The sequence below is a fragment of the Mastigoproctus giganteus genome, chromosome 2, assembly GCF_048544385.1.
Source record: "Mastigoproctus giganteus isolate SK-2022 chromosome 2, ASM4854438v1, whole genome shotgun sequence".
Taxonomy (NCBI): Eukaryota; Metazoa; Arthropoda; class Arachnida; order Uropygi; family Thelyphonidae; genus Mastigoproctus; species Mastigoproctus giganteus.
Genome location: NC_143576.1, coordinates 75,354,827 through 75,375,938, shown reverse-complemented (window position 1 = coordinate 75,375,938; position 21,112 = coordinate 75,354,827). Strand labels below are relative to the sequence as shown.

Sequence of the window (21,112 nt, the reverse complement as noted above, 5' to 3'; positions counted from 1 at the left end):
AGACCGGGGTTCGAGCCCGTGACCACCAAATACGGAGGATGCGGAAAGGTCAGGGAATGACCACCGCATATTCCCGGAGCAATATGGCCTTAGTTGCTATGCTCCAAATAACAAACAACCTCAGGGATCCGTACTTGGCCCTGTTTGCTGCAACGTGGTCCTTGATGGGTACCTGGTTAAAGAATATGAGCGTATTTCTAAACTTGCATATGCAGACGACCTTGTTGTTCTCATATATGGTAATTCCAGACTTGAATGTGGAAATGATGTGTTGCTTAACTCAAATACTTGGTGTGTATCCCCACACACTGGAGATTTCCGTAATGAAAACCAAACAAATGCTCTTTAAAGGTAACCTAAATTTACAGAGACCACCAAACATAAGATTAAAGGACCAACCTATTAAAATAGTCCATACGTATAAATACCTTGGTACAATGGTCGATGATTGGTTTCAGTTTGTAGCCCATGCAAAATATATACTCCAGAAAATAAAAACACTGACTGAAAATTTAATTAGAATTAAAAGATGTGCCTGAGGCATTAAGCCTTCTACATTAAAAATATATTATGGAAGCATATTTCTACCTATAGTTTTCTGCTATACAGCAGGTGCATGGGGCACTAGTATTTGTAAATGCCTTTTGTAAAAAAGTATTTTGTGCAAGTTCAACGGTTTTTTTTTTTTTTTTTATTAGCAACACAAGGGCATGTTGTACAATTTCGACATCAGCTCTCCAGGTACTAACAGGCAAACTGTCCATTCAGTTTGAAATAATATTTAACTACTTACAGTATTATAGGCAGAAGGGTCTACGTGCTGTTACTGACCACTATACACTTAATCTAGAGTTACCAGTTAAGAAAGGTGTGCAGATTATTCGAAATCAGTTCCTTGTAGATTGGCAAGAGGAATGGTCTAATGATACTAAGGGTAGAATAACTAATAAATTCAAGCCTAGGGTGATAGAATTAAGTAAATCAAATATGCCTTGGTTTAATCCAGGCTTAAATTTAATGTTCTTGATTTCAGGCCATGGACGTCTGAATTTTAAATTGCATACTTTTGGCCTTGCTGCTTCTCCACTATGTAACTGCGGAGAGCCTGAAACAGTGCAACATTTAATTTTTGAATGTAACTGTTACTTAGATTATAGAAGGGACTTACAAATATTGACAAATATATACGAGGAGAATGACTTACACAGATTTCTTGACAGTAAAGAAAATTACCTTGTTTTGGCAGAATTCGCAGCTAAGATCTTTAGGTGAAGGAAAAGACTGAATGGAACTGATCCTTAGCAAAAACACTCGTGTCCCTTGAGAATAACATGATGTTCTCCATTATGTTTGTACTGAGCACAGAGCTTGTGCTTGGTATTTTGATTCCTCAAAAGACTTGGGAAAAATAGTGTATAAAAAAAAGAATAAATAATGAGACTGTCTTAATTAGAAATTAATGATAAAGCTTTCATTGCTGAGGTTTGCAGCAATTTTGAATTTTGCTTAATTATAGACAAGACTGGATCAAGTCAATTAAAGATTGGTGATAAAAATATATTAAAATATATGGTGATAAAATATAAAAATAAACTTATGAAAATTTTAAAATTAGTACCTTGTGTGGTCAGGCAGTTGGCCTTTTGTAAATGGTTGTTCTTGTGTTCTGGGTGGCTCTGCACATAACTGCTGAACTGACTTCCCACACGGGATGATGACAGATCTCGGAAAGAAAATTATACCTTGCAGCTTCATAATGTTGAAATCTCAGATTGGTTGTAGTATTTTGGATATAGTCTATTTGGATATATCTGACTTACTGTTTTCTTGTTGTGAGATCAGGATTTCTGATTTGCTAAATTTAAACTTAAATCACTGTGAAATTTTGTTAGATAGATATTGAGTTGTTTGTTGATGAATTTATATCTTAGGTTGAGATCAAATTTCAATAGAGTTGACCTGTAGTTATGGGGATAAAGAAGTTATTTGATTATCAGAAGACAGTGATTTCTGGTCTAACGTAGTTGTTGCTGGGTGTTCAGTGTAATAATTGGATGTTTTCAGTTGTGTAAATTGCTTTCTTACTGGCTGGGGAAATCCCCATTAGCTAGTACCTTAACCTTCTTGTCTTTTCTTCACTGCATGGTCTTGTGTTAATAATAATATCAATAGTTTTAATCATAATATCAAGTGTGTTAATAATAATATCTTTTGCAGCTGTGACATGTTAATTTTCTTGTTACTGCTGCCAGGCAGACAGTTATTTTTCTACAAGATTAATCTAAAGGATCAATTTCTTAGTTTAAAAACTGTCTTTTCCACTAATAACTTTACTCTTTTCTTCCTACTTTGCTTCTTTTCCAGGATGCCTATCTCTCATCCCCTTGCTTTCTATCCACTTTCCTTTCCCTCCATTTTTCATACTACTCCATCTATATCCCTTTGTCTTTCTTTAAATACCTTGGGACTCCCAGGCTTGCCTCCATGTGGCCAAGGTTAGGAGTCAGGAGGCAGGGGACCAGGTGTCCCCTGGCTGCGAAGTCACCAGGTGCCAGCACTCAACACAATATAACAAGACATGTACTTACGCACTTATATATATATACACTTGCCGGCCAGGCCCTTGCCTTTTCAGATGCTACAGCGGTATGTAGGGAGACCCCTGGAGACCGCAATTAAAACAAACACACCTTGCCCTAGTTCAACTGCTGAGATGTGCTCCAGGCCCTGGATGTTCGAATCAGGGAAGTAATTCTGGATGGTGTCATCAAAAGTGGTCCAGTTAACTGTTTTTGTGGAGAGCCTAACAAAGTCCGGGGTTTGGTTCATGGATGATGAGTCTTTCAAGTTCAGGCAGAGGTTGAATAGGATCACTCTATGGTCACTGAGTGTCTGATCTAGAATGACAGTCCATTCGCTGACTGCTGACCTAAGATCCTTGTTTGAGACTGTAATGTCAATGTTGGACTGACCTGATGGGCTGCAGAAGGTTGTTAGCTGGCTGAGCTGATTGTGGACGGTAAAGATTTCTAGACAGGATCAAGTCTTCCAGGAGAAGTCCTTGAAGCTGGGGAGTGCCAGAGTGGGGATTTTGCATTAACATCTGAGGTTAATCACAATAGCTTCAGAGCCGAGAAGGTCCAATGCATGCTCAATATGGTGGAGTGACTCTTCAATATCCATAGACGATGGTTCCTTTATCTGCAAATTCTTAATACACGAATGATCGCCGCTGATAACCAGAACAAGAGTATTACCCTCTCTGGTTGCCTTGCCAACATGCTGCTGCAGAAAACAATCATCCAATAAATCCACAAAATCTTGCTAGTGTGCGAGTGACCAATCCACAAGTTCCAGTCAATATCTGGGAAGTTAAAATCCCCGATTATAAGACATTCCAATTTACTAGCCCACTCTATTTCTCTGTACAATTGTTCGTTGTACTGATTCGAGTCATTAGGCCTATAACACACTCCTACTCTTATTTTTTATTTCTCAGTGCTTACATCATACCAAACTGACTCAACATTGCACTGTCCATCTATGTCAACAGGATGCATTTCCTTAGATTTTATGTTTTTCTTAATTAACAGAATAACCTGTCCTCCATTCCTATCCTTTCTGTATACATTGTAGTCCCCAAATTCAAATTCTGCATTCCTAATATCTGTGTGACACCACATCTCTGATATCCCAACAATATCTGCCTTTGATGTCTTGACCAGCTCATCAAATTTATCTACTATACTTCTAGCGTTGGTGTACATGCAAGTACACATGCACCTATTCTTAGTTACCCTAATACAGCCCATGCATTTATTTTTTTCATGATGACTGCCATCATTCCCTGAAAACTCCGCACCCCTTGCTCCAGCTCATTCTAATAGAAGTAGTACAAGAATCACCTTCACCTCTGCCTGTGGCTACTTTTCACCTTTTAGTCTGTGAATTCCCCCAAGCTAGCAGTTTTCCGACCCACCTAATGCTGCCTCAATAGCATCAGCAAACACTCTTGCATCTTTCTATTTAAGTGTATCCCATCCCTGTAGAAGCAGTCTCTCCTGTTAACAGGATTGTTACTGCATGTATTTTGCCCAATCAGCTTTTGCAAAGTTCCATTTAACTGCCTGATTATGGCCTCAATTCAGGAAAGATGTGGTTCTGTTCGAAAGGGTGCACAGAAGACATTGAGATTGGTGAGGAGAACAAAAGGGTGCTCATACCAAGAAAAATAGAGAATTTTAAAAAATTTGTTTTTATCATTATTTTTACAGTCTTTTCAGATATTTCCTTTTGCTATTTTCCTATTTGTTCTTTCACTTATATGATAGTACAAAAGAACAAAGGGAAGCGAGCTAATTTCAGGAATAAAATCATGATTTCAAGTTAAAAGTCAACTGCTTTCTCAAATTATCCTAACAATAAAACTTACAAAACAGTATCCTCTTGGTGGAGCTGTTACTGACTGAGTTATCTGATAGGGAATTAATAGTTTTATTGTAAAGATTCAAAATAATTAAGATGTTAGAATATTTTCATGAACCAAGGGAAAGATTAATGCACTTTATTATTTGTTTATTTAATATCATTATTCTTTTGAGCACTTACTTCATCAATAAGAATAAGGGGATTTTCTGTTTTGGTTTTTTTAAAACATTGGATAATTTTTCCAGGCATAGCTCCAATATATGTTCTCCTGAAAAATACAATCATTATGTTTTATAAGTTATTCTAAGACATTACTTAAGAATAACAGTTAAGTACTTTTTAAGAAAGCAGTAATTCATAATAACTCATTGTTATTATCTGTGAGGATGAAAATAATTATACACACATCTATTCTCACTGTGCCAGTAACTCTGAGGAAATTATTTCAAGAACTGTCAATGATAACAAATTGCTTTTTTAAAACCAAAATAATGTAATTAGTTCCATATTATCAAACCTTAACAATTAATGGTTTTTGTTAAGTTCTTTCTGAAAACAGCAAATATGATTTTTTTAAAAATTGCTGATATTCATTTATTCCAAATGCATCAGTAATAGAATAATATGAGGCCATTCATACAAATGTGAATCATGTATCAGAGTCAAACTGTCCTGAATACTGAGCTTTACTCAGTATTCAGAATGAATTGAAGATCTGTGCTATCTCTGGTACAAGTCAGTTTTAATCATTAACTCTAAATTAAATAATGCACTTATTAAGATCTATATCTACTCTAAACCTTCAAAGTTACACATCTACCCAAATAAATTTGCTCACCTAACTACCTCCACATATTTTATTACCATCTTTATGCAATCAATTTATCAAAAAGGTTTTGCTTCAGGAAAAACCTTGGGATTTTACTTTGACAAAAAAGCTCATATTTAAAGTGCATATTAACAATTTTAAGACGAGTGCATTGCATAGAGTATGGCTATTTAAATAAAACCTTGTCGATGTATCACTCACTCACACATGCACGAACAATGAAATATGTAAATTGCACATTTTTACTCACCTATTATAAGGTGCTGAGATTTGGTTTGCTGCATCTAACACTAATGTGAATAGAATTAATAGAATACAATAATTCCTAATATCTGTGTGACACCACGTCTCTGATATCTCAACAATATCCGCCTTTGATGTCTTGACCAGCACTTCAAATTCATCATATTAAGTGGATTAATATTAAGTCTGAATTAAAATTATCACAGAATGAGAACACGAATTTAGAGAAACACTGAATATACCCCCAAGCTCATTCAAGCTGGGTAATTTTTTTTTTAACTGTACAGCTCAAGCTGGAATTTCATTGCAGAACAGGATTGCATAGCATATTTGCCATGACATACAAGAGCAAAACCCAACTTAAATTTCATTGCATAATAGGACACATATCTTTGCCAGGTTTTTCCCCTTACCATTCTATTAATCTAATATATAAACTAGAAAATGAACTATTTATGTGGTTGTTGGAAAAAAATAAAGATAATAACATGAAGCTCTTCTTGACTTTCTAAATTATTTACAGTCTTACAGCTGTGCTATCTATTACTTGGTGAATTCTGAGGTGTACTGTAGTATTATTATTAGTAGTAGTAATGGCAAATGATGCAAGAAAGCAAGCTTCAATAGCATCAGTCAAAAAAAAAAAAAAAAAAAACCCTACACAGTTCATCCATTTGTACCCTCCAAGAATTTGCCTAGTTCTTCCTTGAATTTATTCAAATCATTCACTTCCACAACAACAGATACAAGCCTCTTACAACACTCAACTACCTGCCGGCTGAAGACAAACTTCTGCACATCTATATCACATCCCTTCTCAACTTAAATTTATGCCCTCTCATGTGTGTGTGGTCCCAGCAAGTGGAAAAATACCATAAACATTTAGCTTATTTAATCCGTTCAAGGCTTTAAACACCTCAATCAGATCTCCCTGTAGCTGCCTAATTTAGAGGGGCTGCAGTTTATAGTACTGAAGCTTTTCTAGAAAAGAGCACAAGTTTGTCTCCTTCACCAGTGTGGTTGCCCTTCTTTGCACTCACTCCAGCAGATCTACATCCATCCTAGAGTGGGGGTCTACAGACCTGTATACAGTATTCAAGATGTGTCCTAACCATGGCCTTATACAAAGGGATAATCACCATCTTATCACTGCTAGCAAAGTTTCTGTATATCATTGACAAAACATATCTGCACACACCTGGCAGCACATCTGCACTGCTCAGAGAATTTCATGTCTAACTGCATTTACCCACAGGTCTCTTTCATTCTGCACTACCCTGAGTGTAGTACTATACAGTTGAGAAGTTACTCTGGGATTACTGGTATCCATATGTAGAACCTTGTATTTTTCAATGTTAAACTTCAACTGCCATTTCTCAGCCCATCGGTCCAATTTTACTAGATCTTGTTGCAGTAACTCACCCCAATGACTGTTGTTAATTGCCCTGCCAACTTTGTATCATCTGCAAACTTAGACATTGTGCCTGATATACTTTATCGATATTATTGATAAATATTGAAAACAACAATGGGTTCAGCACTTAACCCTTGGGAACTCCACACACAGAGTAGTGCTCATTGATAACTACTGTCTTCTTCATTTAATCATCCTTTTATTCATAGCAGTAACTTACCCTCAATGCCACATTGTTCCAGTTTGTAAAGCAGTTTTTTTATGTGCAACAGAGTATAAAAAGCCTTCCTGAAATCCAAGTATATGATATCAAAATTATTTTTGCATCCAGTACCTTGATCACCGCATCACAGTAACCTATCAGTTTAGTTAGACAATACTGTCCCTTAACAAATCCATGATGTGATTACAATATAATTGATTGCTTGTCTAGATGGTCCTGTATTATTTATTTAACCAGTGATTCCGTTATTTTCCCTGGAACAGATCTTAAGCTAACAGGTCTGTAATTACTCATGTTGCCTTTGATCCCCCTTTATGAATTGGAGATACATTCACACACCTCCAGTCCATAGGGACTGCCCCTGAATCCAAGGATGCTGTCATAATTATAGCTAAGGGTTTGCTCACCTCTTTTGCTGCCTCCCTTACACAGGTGCCTTTTTTATGTCCATCCTCAACAATTTCTCCTCCACTTTCCTTTCAGTTATCAAAAAGTCATTTAGTTTCTCTTAGAGTTTGATAAATTTCAGGCTTCCCCTTCCCTAAAGAATTCCTCATTGTGGATGTAGATGCAAAATACCTATTCAATTTGTCCACAACCTCAGGTTCGTCAACAATTAACCCATAGTCATCAAGTGACAATGTGATTCAACCCCCTTTCTTCTACTATTAATATAAGCATAGAAGTCTTTGCTGTTTTTATTTGCATTCTTTGCCAGAGACTTCGAATAATTTGCCTTAGTTTGCATAAACTCCTTTGTGATTTGATTGCAGACTAATTTATATTAACCATCAGCTTTTGTACCACCTGAATTTATATGCAAGCATCCCGTGCACTTTTTTTCTCTGCTATGTATCTCAATAGTTCATGTACATAAATTATCAATTTATATATGTATTTATTATTTAGAATGTATAATGCAATATTGTCTTGTATTCCCTTTAAAATAAAGAAAATCACAGATTCTGGCCTGTTTTACTTTGCTTAGTTTTTTCCTTAGACCACATTTAGGGAGTTGATGCAAAAGCAGAATCTGATGTCCTAGCATGTAATTTTTTTTGTAATTCATTTAATACAGCGGATTCCGGTTATTTGGGTCATCAGTTAATCGTGGCAGCCATTTATTTGGGACAAATATTTAAGAACAGAACCCAATCGAGAAAATAGCCAGGGTTTACTTCACTTAATTGGGACAACATCCATTTAATCTGAGCAGGAGATCACAGCACTCAAGATTACCCTAAGATTGTCTCCAACCATATTACGTCGTTTGGTCAGATTTCTGGAGGTCACAACCATAAAACAATAAAAACAATTAGCACTTCCCTGTTCATTGGGCTTTACTGTTACTGCAATCTATTATAAACGGATAGTAAACTCGATCTTATTGAATTTGCGATAACACCGACAGCTGGAATTCTATGGGTTATTATGGTGAAATGTGTTTACACTTCCATGAAATCTTCAATCATATATTCATCTTCAATCAACCTGATCCTTGAGGTTGCCAGAGACATTCTCTCAGATATTTTCATTAGTGCCAAATATCTCAGATATTTGGCACTAATGATATTAAGAGTAGGAAACCGGCAGAATTACTTAACAAGTACAGGTCACTGTTGAAAAAAAGCTGTGAATTAGGGTTGAATTTGAAAGTGTCTGCAATTCTGGCCAGACACGATAGGAGGGAGTATATGATGAGAGCCCTGTCGATCAATTTGGCCCTGGAAAGATTGTGCAAGGCTCAAGGGATAGAATTTTTTTCACCTGGTCTGTACTTGTTAACAGGAGAGACTGCTTCTACAGGGATGGGATACACTTAAATAGAAAGGGTGCGAGAATGTTTGCTGATGCTATCAAGGCAGTATTAGGTGGGTCGGAAAACTGCTAGATTGGGGGGGGATACAAGGACTAATAGATTAACAGTAGCAAATGGCAAAGGTGAAAGTGATTCTTGCACTGCTTCTATTGGAATGAGCAGCAGCCTGGAAAATAAGATGCAGGATATTTCAGAGACTGCTGGGAATCATTGGGGTACAAGTAAACACATGGGTTGTGTTAGGGTAGCTAAGAAAAAGAACAGGTGCATGTATACTTGCGTGTACACCAATGCTAGGAGTTTAGTAAATAAATTTGATGAATTTGAGGCATTGCTCAAAATGTCAAAGGCAGATATTGTGGGAATTTCAGAGACGTGGTGTCACACAGATATAAGGAATGCAGAACTGGAATTTTGGAAGTACAATGTCTACAGAAAGGATAGACAGGATACGAAGGGAGGAGGGGTTATGCTATTAGTTAAGAAATACATAAAATCCAAGGAAGTGAAGCCAGTCGACACTGATGGACAGGGCAGTGTCGAGTCAGTTTGGTGTGACATAAGCATAGGGAAATCAAATTTGAGAGTAGGAGTGTGCTATAAGCCTAATGACTCTGATGAGTATAATAAGAAACTGTACAGGGAAATAGTGTGGGCCAGTAAATCAGAGAGTCTTATAATGGGGGATTTTAATTTCCCAGATATTGACTAGAATTTGGGGGCTGGTCACTCACACACTATCAAGGCTTTTGTGGATTTATTGGATGATTGTTTTCTACATCAGCACGTTCGGGAGGCAACTAGAGGAAGTAATACTCTTGATTTGATTATCAGTAGTGATTAATGCATTAAGAATAGATTAAGAATCTGCAGGTAAATGAACCACTAGGAGGCAATGATCACAGTGTGCTGAAGTGGGATTTACTCAAAGAGGTAGTTACCTCTTTGAGTAAGGGGTAAAGGGAAGGGTTATTGCTTTTGTAAAGGTGACTATGATGGACTGAGACAGTATTTAAATTCTATACAGTGGGACCAACTGATGATGTTACCAACAGTAAATTCAAAATGGGAAGCATTCAAAGAACTAATCTTGGAAGCTACTAGGCTTTACATACCAACTAAGAAATATTGTTCAAGGCTTAGGCCTAAGTGGATGTCAGATGAACTAATGAGACATATGGCAGAGAAGAAAACTGCATGGGATACATACAAATTAACACGTGACACAGAAGCCTATGATAGATATAAGTTGATCTGTAACCAAGTTACAAAGGAGGTTAGGCAGGCGAAGGCAGATTACGAGAATCTTTGGCAAGGGATGCAAAAAAAAACAGCAAAGAGTTCTTTACCTATGTAAACTCTAGAAGGAAGGGGATGAATCAGATTGGTCCACATGATATCGATGGGTCAACTGTTGATGATCCTGCTCAGGTCGCTAACAAACTGAATGAATATTTTGCATCGACATTCACACATGAGGAGTTATTCAGCGAGGGGAATGCCAGAGGTGTATTCAACTCTGGCAGTAAGCTAGAGAATCTTGTAATAACTGAGAGTAAAGTGGAGGAGAAATTGTTGAAGATGAATACAAGGAAGGCACCTGGGGTGGATGGGATCTATCCAGTTATATTAAAGGAGGCAGCAAAGGAAGTAAGCAAACCCTTAGCCATAATTATGAGAGCTTCCTTGGACTCAGGGGAAGTACCCATGGACTGGAGATGTGCAAATGTGACCCCAATTCACAAAGGAGGATCAAAGGGCGACACAAGTAATTATAGACCTGTTAGTTTAACTTCTGTACCCAGAAAATTAATGGAGGCACTGGTTAAAGAAGCACTGCAGGAACATCTAGACAAGACTTCAGTTATAGCTCAGACACCGCATGGTTTTGTTAAGGGGAAGTCTTGCCTGACCAATTTGACTGGATACTATGATGCAGTCACAAAAGAACTGGATGCAGGGAATAACTTTGATATTATATACTTGGATCTTAGAAAGGCTTTTGATACTGTTGCACATGGAAGACTGCTGCACAAATTGTAGCAGTGTGGCATTGGAGGCAAATTGCTGCTATGGATAAAGGGGTGGTTGAGGGGGAGAAGACAGAGAGTGGTAATCAATGGACACTGCTTATCGTGGAATAATGTTATTAGTGGAGTCCCTCAGGGTTCAGTATTGGGTCTGTTGTTGTTTTCTGTATTTATAAATGATATTGATGATGGAAGCTTAATGTCCAAGTTTGCAGATGATACGAAGGTTGGCAGGGTTGTCAAGGATACTACTGACACTATGCTGCTGCAACAGGATCTGGAAAGGTTGAGCAGATGGGCTGAGAGGTGGCAAATGAAGTTTCACATTGACAAATGTAAAGTACTATATATGGGAAACAGTAACCCCAGAACAACGTATCAACTCTGCGGTACTACACTGACAGTGGTGGAGAATGAAAAGGACCTGGGGGTAATTGTGCAGGCAGATATGAAGTTCTCTGAGCAGTGCAGATGAGCTGCAAGAGTAGCTCATGGTGTATTGTCAATGATATATAGGAATTTTTCTAGCAGGGATAAGGAGGTGATTATTCCCTTGTATAAGGCAATGGTCAGGCCACACCTAGTGTACTGTATACAGGTCTGGAGGCCTCATTTCAAGAAGGATGTAGAGCTGCTGGAACGAGTACAAAGGGCAACAAGATTAGTGAATGGAACAAAGGGGTGCTCTTACGAAGAAAGGCTTAAGTTTTGCAAATTACAGTGTCTGGAGACTAGGCATCAGCGAGGTGATCTGACAGAGGTGTATAAAGCCTTGAATGGTTTGAGCACGCTCAATGCTGATGAGATTCTTCCTCTTGCTCAGAATAATCACCTGAGAGGGCATAAATTCAAATTGAGGAAAGACAGATGTAGGATAGACGTGAGGAAATTTGCCTTTAGCCAGCGGGTGGTTGGTTGGTGGAACAGACTTCCATCCCTTGTTGTGGAAGTTGATGGCCTGAATAAGTTTAAGGCTCAGCTGGACAGGTATTTCGAACGAACAGAGAGGTGAAGTGGAAGTGGTTATTTTTTATTTATTTATTTATTTATTTTTTGGATGATGCTGCATAATCTTGCTTTCTTGCATCAAATGCCTCTACTAATGCTAATATGCAGACAAGCTGTACTTGCTACCTGGGAGTCTAAAATGCTGATGGAACTGATATTTGGGTGACACTCAAGTCAAGTGGACTCAATTTCAGCGAAGTCTGGATGGTCTGTGACAGCCAAATCCGCTGCTTGCACCTTCACGATGGTGGGACTGTTAGTAATCCTGGGTATAACCCCCATGCACAAGCACACTGTGAGTGACCACCGAGTTGTGAACCAATGTAAGCAGGGGTTGAGGTGTGGCGTCTACACCACATGGAGGAATGCTGCCCCTCTGTGTTACCAGGCAATGCTAGATAGTAGATATCAGTAATGTTTCATTTAAATTAACAATCTTCTCAGAGTTTTTTAATTTGAATCCATTAATGTGCCTCCACTATGTGAAAACAATAAAGGACTGTTCTTTTTATCAAAAAGAAACTTCAGCACATCAATAAACATGAAAAAGGTGCTAAATTGTCAACTATAATAAGTCTCTACTGTACATGGGAAAACAAGGAGATACCACTCTTGTTGCACTACATGTACTTCAACTACTAGTATAAACACCATGTGGTCTAAGGGTTAAGGTGTGATAATAGTAGGTGAAGTACATGTAGTGCAGCAACAGCAGTTTCTCCTTGTTTTCCTATGTATAGTTCATCGGTTGTGGGTTCAACATTCACGTATTCTAAATAAACACATTTTTGGTTATAGTTTTCGATATTTTTATTTTACCATTTTTTCCCCCCTTTCCACCATTTGGTCAATACTAATTTTCCATAAATACAAAAAGAATAGCAAATTATTTTAATTACTAAATGTTTATTACTTATCAACTCACTCCTACATGGGGTACAAATCAAAAAAGGATCAAACATGCATATGGCTACAGGCACTATGTGTGAAACTATGAGTCTAATAATGGAATAATGAAAATAGTGTCCCTGCAATGTTTGCCCAATAAATTATTTAAGAAATAATATAAACAAAGAAAATCAAGAATAAAAAAGAAGTAGAGATAACACAATACTAAAAAAAACCCAGGGTAATAGGGAAAAAAGAAAAAAAAAAAAAAAAAAAAAAAAAACGAACAAAGGCAATCCCTGACCTGTTACCGTTGGAATGAGGAGGCATTTACCTAAAGCTCTAGGACACAGGGATATACAGTTGACCCTTGAACAACACGGGTTTGAACTGCATGGGTCCACTTAAATGCGGATTTTTTTCAATAAATATATTGGAAAATTATTTTGGTGATTTGCGACAATTTGAAAAAACTCAGATGAACCACATAGCCTACACACACACACACACACACACACACACACACACACACACACACACACACACACACACACACACACACACACACACAGATATATATCTTTGTATATAATAACTTAATTTTTGATGTTTGCACATGAAGTTTGTTGTTTGTTTGTTATTTAGTTTTTAGGAGCATTAGCAACTAAGGCCATATTGCTCTGAAGATATGCGGTGGTCATTCCCTGACTTTTCTGCATCCTCCGTATTTGGTGGGCACGGGCTCGAACCCCGGTCTAATCAAGAAGCGTGTGCTACACACTGCTGCTCCTGCCTACGGAGGCGCCTGCAAATGAGGAGGTGTGTGCATAAACTTGAGAGAAGAAAAAAGCAAAAAGTATAAAAAAATCATATTAAGTAAACAGTATGAGATGAATTAACAACCTAATAATTGTACCTCATTTTAAAAATGGGTAGCATATGGCTACTCTATTATAAAAAGTTAAAATTTATCAAAACTTACGCATACAAACACTTACAGACTGTACATGGCATCATTCGCATTCGAGAGAAATGTAAACAAATGTAAAGATGCAGTATTAAATCATAACTGCATAAAATTAACCGTAGTACATACTGTACTACTGCAATAATTTCATAGCAACCTCCTGTTGCTGTTGCGGTGAGCTCAAGTGATGCGAGTATCCACTTAAAACGCCATGTGACACTAATCATCTCTGCGTGAGCAGTTCGCCACTCCAGTAAATTGTGTATCGCAGTAAAAAGTGATCTCTCACGGTTCTTGCGTATTTTTCATCATGTTTAGTGCAATACTGTAAACCTTGAATAACACCATGGGACTCATACGAAGTGCCACTAGTGATGCTGGAAGTGCTCCCAAGAAGCAGAGAAAAGTCATGACATTACAAGAAAAAGTTGAATTTTGATATGTACCATCTATGGTACATATCAAAATTGAAGTCTAGATTGAAGTCTCCAGCTGCGTTTGCCCACTATTTCAAGATAAACGAATCCAGCATAAGGACCATTGTAAAAAAAGAAAAGGAAATTCATGAAGCTGTCGCTGCAGCTACGCCAGCAGGCACGAAAACCTTGGACTTTTTTTGCGAAATACCTTTTTATCTCATATTGAAAATGCAGCTTTTATATGGTGCAGGATTGCCATAAAAAAGGCATACCTACAGACTCTAATATGATTTGAGAAAAAGAGGTCATTATAGGACAACTTAAAGAAAAGGAAGGTGAAGGATCTAAAGCTAGAGAATTTAATGCCAGCAAAGGATGGTTTGAAAATTTTAAAGAGGTTTGGCTTAAAAAATGTCAAGGTAACAGGAGAACCAGCTTCTGCTAATAAAGAGACAGCAGATGAGTTCCCAGATGCCATTAAGAAAATCATTGAGGAGAAAGGATATCTGCCTGACCAGGTTTTTAATGCGGACGAAAGTGTCCTATTCTGGAAAAAAATGCCACAAAGAACATTTATAGTAAGGAAGAGAAGCGAGCACCAGAATTTAAGGCAGGAAGAGATAGGCTAACTCTACTGTTTTATGAAAATGCAGTCGGGTTTATGATTAGGCCAGCCCTAATCTATAAAGCTGCTAACCCCCGAGCCTTGAAGGGAAAGGATAAACACCAGCTGCCGTCTTTTGGTTAAACAACAAGAATGCCTGGACAACGGGAATCCTTTTTCTAGATTGGTTCCATTGATGCTTTGTCCCTGAAGTCAGGAAATACCTTGCTAGTAAGGGACTGCCCTTTAAAGTTCTTTTGATATTGGACAATGCCCCTGGCCACCCAGAACCCCATGAGTTCAACACCGAAGGCGTAAAAGTGGTTTACTTGTCCCCAAACACAACGTCTCTAATTCAGCCTCTAGATCAGGGGTCATAAGGACCTTTAAGGCTCATTACAAATGGTACTCTATAGAAAGGATTGTCAACGCTATGGAAGAGAACCCTGATAGAGAGAACATCACGAAAGTCTGGAAGGATTACACCACTGAGGATGCCATCGTTGTTATAGAAAAAGCCGTGAAAGCCATCAAGCCTGAAACAATAAATTCCTGCTGTAGAAAACTGTGTCCAGATGTTGGCATGACTTCACAGGATTTACAACAAGGAATCAAGGAAATCATGAAAGAGATTGTGGATAAGGCAAAAAAGGTGGGGGGGGGGGTGAAAGGTTTCAAGATATGAATCTTGGAGAAATTCAAGAGCTAATAGACATCACACCAGAGGAATTAACAGAAGACGGCTTGATGGAGATGAGTACCTCCGAACCAGTGACAGACGATGAAGAAGAAGATGTAGAAGAAGCAGTGCCAGAAAACAAATTGACATTAGACAATCTGGCAGAAAAGTTCCGATTATTCAAGACTGCTTTTGACTTCTTTTATGACATGGACCCTTCTATGATATGGGCACTGAAACTAAAGCAAACGGTGGAAGAATAATTGGTACCATATAGAAACATTTTTAGAGAAATCAAAAAGCAAAAAAAGAGTCAGACAGAAATTATAATGTATTTCTATAATGTTACACAGTGTGCCTGCCTCTCCTGCTTACCCTTCCACCTCTGACATCCCTGAGACAGCAAGATCCCTCCTCCTCCTCAATGTGAAGACAAGCAGGATGAAGGCATTCATGATGATCCACTTAATGATGTTGTTGTTGTTGTTGTGGTGGTGTTTTTTTGGTGCAAGGGCAACTTAGGCCATATTGCACCTCCCAAATAAATTTCTTTTACATACGGGAACTGCTTGTACAGCAGTTAAAAACGATCATACACTTTAATTTGTTTTAAATAGAGAAATAATTCAGAGAGATTTGCTTCTTTGCCTATGATGTTATTGAGAGACAAAGGTTGTTGCTGATCTGAGATGGAACTAAAAGCCATTAGTCGGGCATTGTTAAACAATGCTACATTCGACTAGTATATGTTTTACTGTAAGTGGCTGTGAGCAGTTTGCACATTGAGGAGGATCATTCCCTGTAAGCAAATAGAGATGTGTGAGGTGAGTGTGACCTATTCGGATTCTGGCTAAGATTACTTCTTCTTTTCTATTTTTATGAAAGCTAGAAGTCCATAATTGTGGTTCAGATTTTATTTGAAATAGCTTGTTGTTTGTTTGCATTTTCCACAGAAGTGTCCATTGTTCCATGCATGTTTTCTGAATTTTGTGTCTGTAATCAAGATATGGGACTAGATCATTTGTTGAGGCTATATTAAAAGGATGCTTTGCAGCATCATCTGCATATTCATTTCCTAGGATACCACTGTGGCCTGGGACCCAAGAAAAGATAACAGTTTGTTTATGCTCATGAAGCAGCATCAGCTTATGTTTTATGAGTTTTAATAAAGGATTGGAGGGTAAGGAAATACCTTTCAAAGCTGTAATAGCACTTTGTGAATCGGTATATATTATACTTTTATTTATTGACAGCAGTGAGATGTTTTCAAGAGCAAGCTTGATGGCATGAAGCTCTGCGGTATAACTGCTACATTCGACTGGAAGTGAAAATGAGATAGTTGAATTAGGGAAGACAGCAGCTGCACCCACTTGATTGTCAGACTTTGAACCATCAGTATAGATCTTGGTGAATTCAGGGTACTTTTGTGTATGAGCATCATGTAGTTGTTGGATGTTAATATTTGCTATGGAACTTTTTCCCCATTGCTCAAGGTATTCATGAGAAGAAAATGTGAGAGTAGACCATGGGGGATCTGGATCGTTTGATTCTCTGAGGATATTATCGAATTGGATGTTCCAGCTTTCTGCTAAAATCTGCAGTCTGATACCAGCAGGCTGAATTGTTCTGGGTTTATTTCTATAGTGAGTTTTCCACAGAGGATCATGCAGGAGTGGCCAAACAGGATGAGTAGGCAAGCTTTTAATTTTAGCTGAGTAATTCATCAGTAACATTTTTCTTCTGATGCTAAGTGGAGGTTCGTGAGCTTCAACGTAAAGACTTTGAACCGGTGATGTTCTGTATGCACCTAGGGCTAACCTAAGAGACGAATGTTGGATGGGCGCAAGACGCGCTAAGGTGCTTTCCCTAGCTGAGTCATAAACAGGTGCTCCGTAGTCTAACCGAGATCTAATTAGTGACTTATATAAGTGGAGCAGGGTACAGCGATCTGCACCCCAAGATGTACTGGAGATTACCAGGAGTATATTCATTTTCCTTGCGCATGAGGTTCTTAGATATTTTATGTGCTCCTGAAAATTTAATTTCTTATCGAAAATTAGCCCTAGGAGCCGAATACTGTTCACGATTGGTATAGGGTGATTGGCCAAGTGCAACTCGGGTTCAGGATGCATTCTGTGCTTTGTGCAGAAATGTATGGCTGTTGATTTGTGGCTTGACAGTCTGTATCCATTTTGTGCCATCCATAATTCAATGTTGTTTATGGATATTTGTAGATGCCTCTCGATATAGTTCATATTCTGGGAATGGCAGGATATGGTAAGGTCATCCGCATAGAGATATGAGTCAACTGTGTTTGGAATGCAGTTTGTAATATTGTTTATTCGTAGTGAGAACAGAGTGGCACTAAGAACAGAGCCCTGTGGGACTCCTTCTTCTTGTATATATGTTTGAGATAAAACCTGCCGGTACTTAACTTGGAAAGACCTATGTCGAAGAAAGCTTTGAATAAAATATGGTAAGTGCCCTCTCATATGAATAGAATGGAGATCTCTTAGGATGCCGTATCGCCATGTGGTATCGAAAGCCTTCTCTATGTCAAGGCATATCATGACGAGATGTTGATTTCTGATGAATGCATTTCTTATGTTGGATTCGGCTTTGGTCATGAGGTCTAGGGATGATCTGTTCTTTCGAAAACCAAACTGATTATTACTGATTATGTTTCGGGATTCAAGATACCATGTGAGACGATGGTGAACCATTTTTTCCAAAGCCTTACTCAAGCAGCTGGTAAGAGAAATTGGTCTATAATTGTGCGGAATCGAGTGATCTTTTCCAGGTTTCGGTATAGCTATTATATAAGAATGTTGCCAGGAGGTCGGGAATATATGTTCTGAGAATATCCGATTGTAAAGTTTAAGCAATAAAGATAGTGATTTCTGATTGAGATGTTGAAGCATTATATAGTAAATTCCGTCAGGGCCAGGAGCACTGTTTCTTGAGGTATACAAAACTTCTTTCAGTTCAGAAATTGTTAGTGGCTGGTTATAGGGTAAATGGCAGTTAGCTTTGAAGTTCAGTTTCCTTTTCTCTATTCCGGCTTTAATTTTTTGGAAAGACTGTTGATATGCACTTGAGGCAGATAATTCACAGAACACAGTTCCTAAGGCATTGGCAATCTCTCCAGGAGAGGAGATCTCCTTCCCATTCCAGTTAATAATAGGAGAAGGTGGTACATGATATTTTCCACTTAGCTTCTTTATTTTTTCCCAGATTATTCGGGTATCAGTATCTTTGTTGATTGAGGAGGCGAATTTTACCCATGAATCTTTTTTGGCCTTTTGCCGAATGAAACGAGCTTTGGCTCTCAGTTTCTTGTAGTTAATAAGGTTGGCAGTGGTGGGATATTTGCGGAAGGTATTCCATGCTGCATTTTTTTCCCTTTTCGCTTTATTGCAATCACCATTCCACCAGTGATTGGTATGCCGATGGTTTCTTATTTGAGACTTTGGGATGGCTGTTGTTGCAGCTGTTAGTATCTGCTTTGTAATATATTCGGTGGCAGCGTCAATAGGAAAAGACGTAATGACATCCTCATCAAAAGATACATGATTGGTAAATTTTGTCCAGTTTGCTTTGGAAAATTTCCATTGAGTTTTTGTTTGCGTTTGTTTGAAATGGGTGGATTGAATGCTACAAATCAGCGGAAAGTGATCGCTGTTTAGAGGATTGTCGTGTACTGTCCATTCTATGGTTGGGAACAGGATCGGAGAGCAGATTGAGAGATCGATAGCAGTGCTTGACCCAGTAGGAAATGGATGTAGGTGGGTAAGCCAGTGTTCAACAGTGTCAGATTCTCTCTATCAAGTAGCATTTCAATAAGTTCGCCACGTCCATCTGAGACCAGTGAACCCCACAATGGATGATGTCCATTAAAATCGCCTAATAGACAGATTGGAGATGGTAATTGAGAAATAAGGTTTTCCAGATCCTGAAATGTGCATAAATGGTTTGGCGGAAGATATATCGAGACCACTGTCAATGTAATACCGATAACTATACGGGTTGCAACAGCTTCTAATGGTGTTTTCAAAGGAATCTGCCTGGAAGGGACTCTTGATTCCACAAGAACAGCTACTCCTCCATGAGGACTGTTAGTTTCAGATCGATCTTTTCTGAAGATGGTATAATTTTTGACTGAAACGGAGACTTGTGGTGTTAAATTGGTTTCTTGTAAGCACATAGCAGCGGGTTTGAAATGGTGAATTAATTCATAAATATCGTCAATACTGCTGCGAAAACCTCTGCAATTCCACTGTATGATCTGTTCCATTATTTAGTTCTGTGGGTGGAAGTTGAGTCTGTCTGTTTTTTGTGGGTGGCTTGTTTACCTCTTTCGAGTTTTAATTTTTCTTTTCTTAAAAAAGTAGGGCGTTCTGAGTCATTAATTTCTTCCATATCTCCATTTGCATGTATTTCCAGCAGATCCTGATTAGTTATGTCATCAGTGTCCATGCTTGATATATGAGATTGCTTTGCCTCAACAGGATCTGGTTGCTGTGAATTATCTACTGTTTGAGAACGGGGAGGTCTCTGGGATGGAACTGTTAGTGGTGTATTACTGCATTGGTCTACTACGTTTGGTGGAGATGGGTGTTCATTGGATAGGACTAACCGAGCCCAGTTGGAGATCGATGTGTCTGGAGGAATGGTCACTTCAGTCTGACATGCTACTGATTGGTGACTGTGTGTAGCAGTAGCATAGGTGTGTTTCGGCATACTTAATTTTACTTGTTTTCTTGCCTCTTGATAGGAAACCTTATTTTCAATTTTATATTTTTGTATTTTTTTCCCCAACTTCCAGAGGTCGCAGTCTTTGGAATAAGCGGGATGGTTGCCTTTGCAATTCGGACACTGTGGAGTTGGTGCCTTACATTCTGTTTGTGTATGAGTTTTACACCCACAGTTTGCACAAGTTGCATCTCCACGGCATGCTATCTGGGAATGGCCAAATTTCTGGCATTTGAAACATCTTAGAGGGTTCGGGATATAGGGCCGAACGCGACAGTTTAAATATCCTGCCTTGACTGAAGATGGTAGATTTGGAGAACTGAATGTTAAAATTATACTCCGGGTAGGGACTAAATTGCCATCTTTTCGGATCATGATCCTTTTTGCTTGAGTGACGTTTTGTTCTTTAAGTTCTTGAACTATTTCATCTTCGGGGACGTTCAATAAATCCCATTCAGTGATCACTCCCTTTGAAGAATTGAGGGTGGTGTGTGGTGTGATTTGAACTGGGATTCCACTCAAGGTTGTCAGACGTAGTAGTAGCTCAGAATGTCTAGAATTGGTGGTCTCTATTAACAAATCTCCAGATTGAAGACGTTTCACCATTTTTGGTGAACCTGCAGCATGTTCTAGGCATCTCTGAATGGTGAAGGGGGAGAGCTTGCCGACAGGTTGCGTTGACAGAGAATGTATAATCAGGAAGGCTGGTAATTCCTGTCTGCCAGTGTCTTTCTTCATTCTCTTTGAGATAGAGGAGTCATGGTCAGTGTCATGTGTTTCATTTAATTGAGAGCTCTTCGGCTCTAAGC

General features: G+C 38.4%; 1 protein-coding gene across 1 annotated transcript in view; it reads right to left on the bottom strand.

The window, feature by feature from the left end:
• LOC150089347 (lon protease homolog, mitochondrial-like) overlaps window positions 1–21,112 on the bottom strand; it is a 441,356-nt gene that overhangs the window by 150,694 nt on the left and 269,550 nt on the right. Inside the window, exon 14 of the mRNA XM_090368526.1 lies at window positions 4,609–4,696. Within this exon, the coding sequence (XP_090224652.1) occupies window positions 4,609–4,696 (88 nt within the window). The remainder of the gene's footprint in view (window positions 1–4,608; window positions 4,697–21,112) is intronic.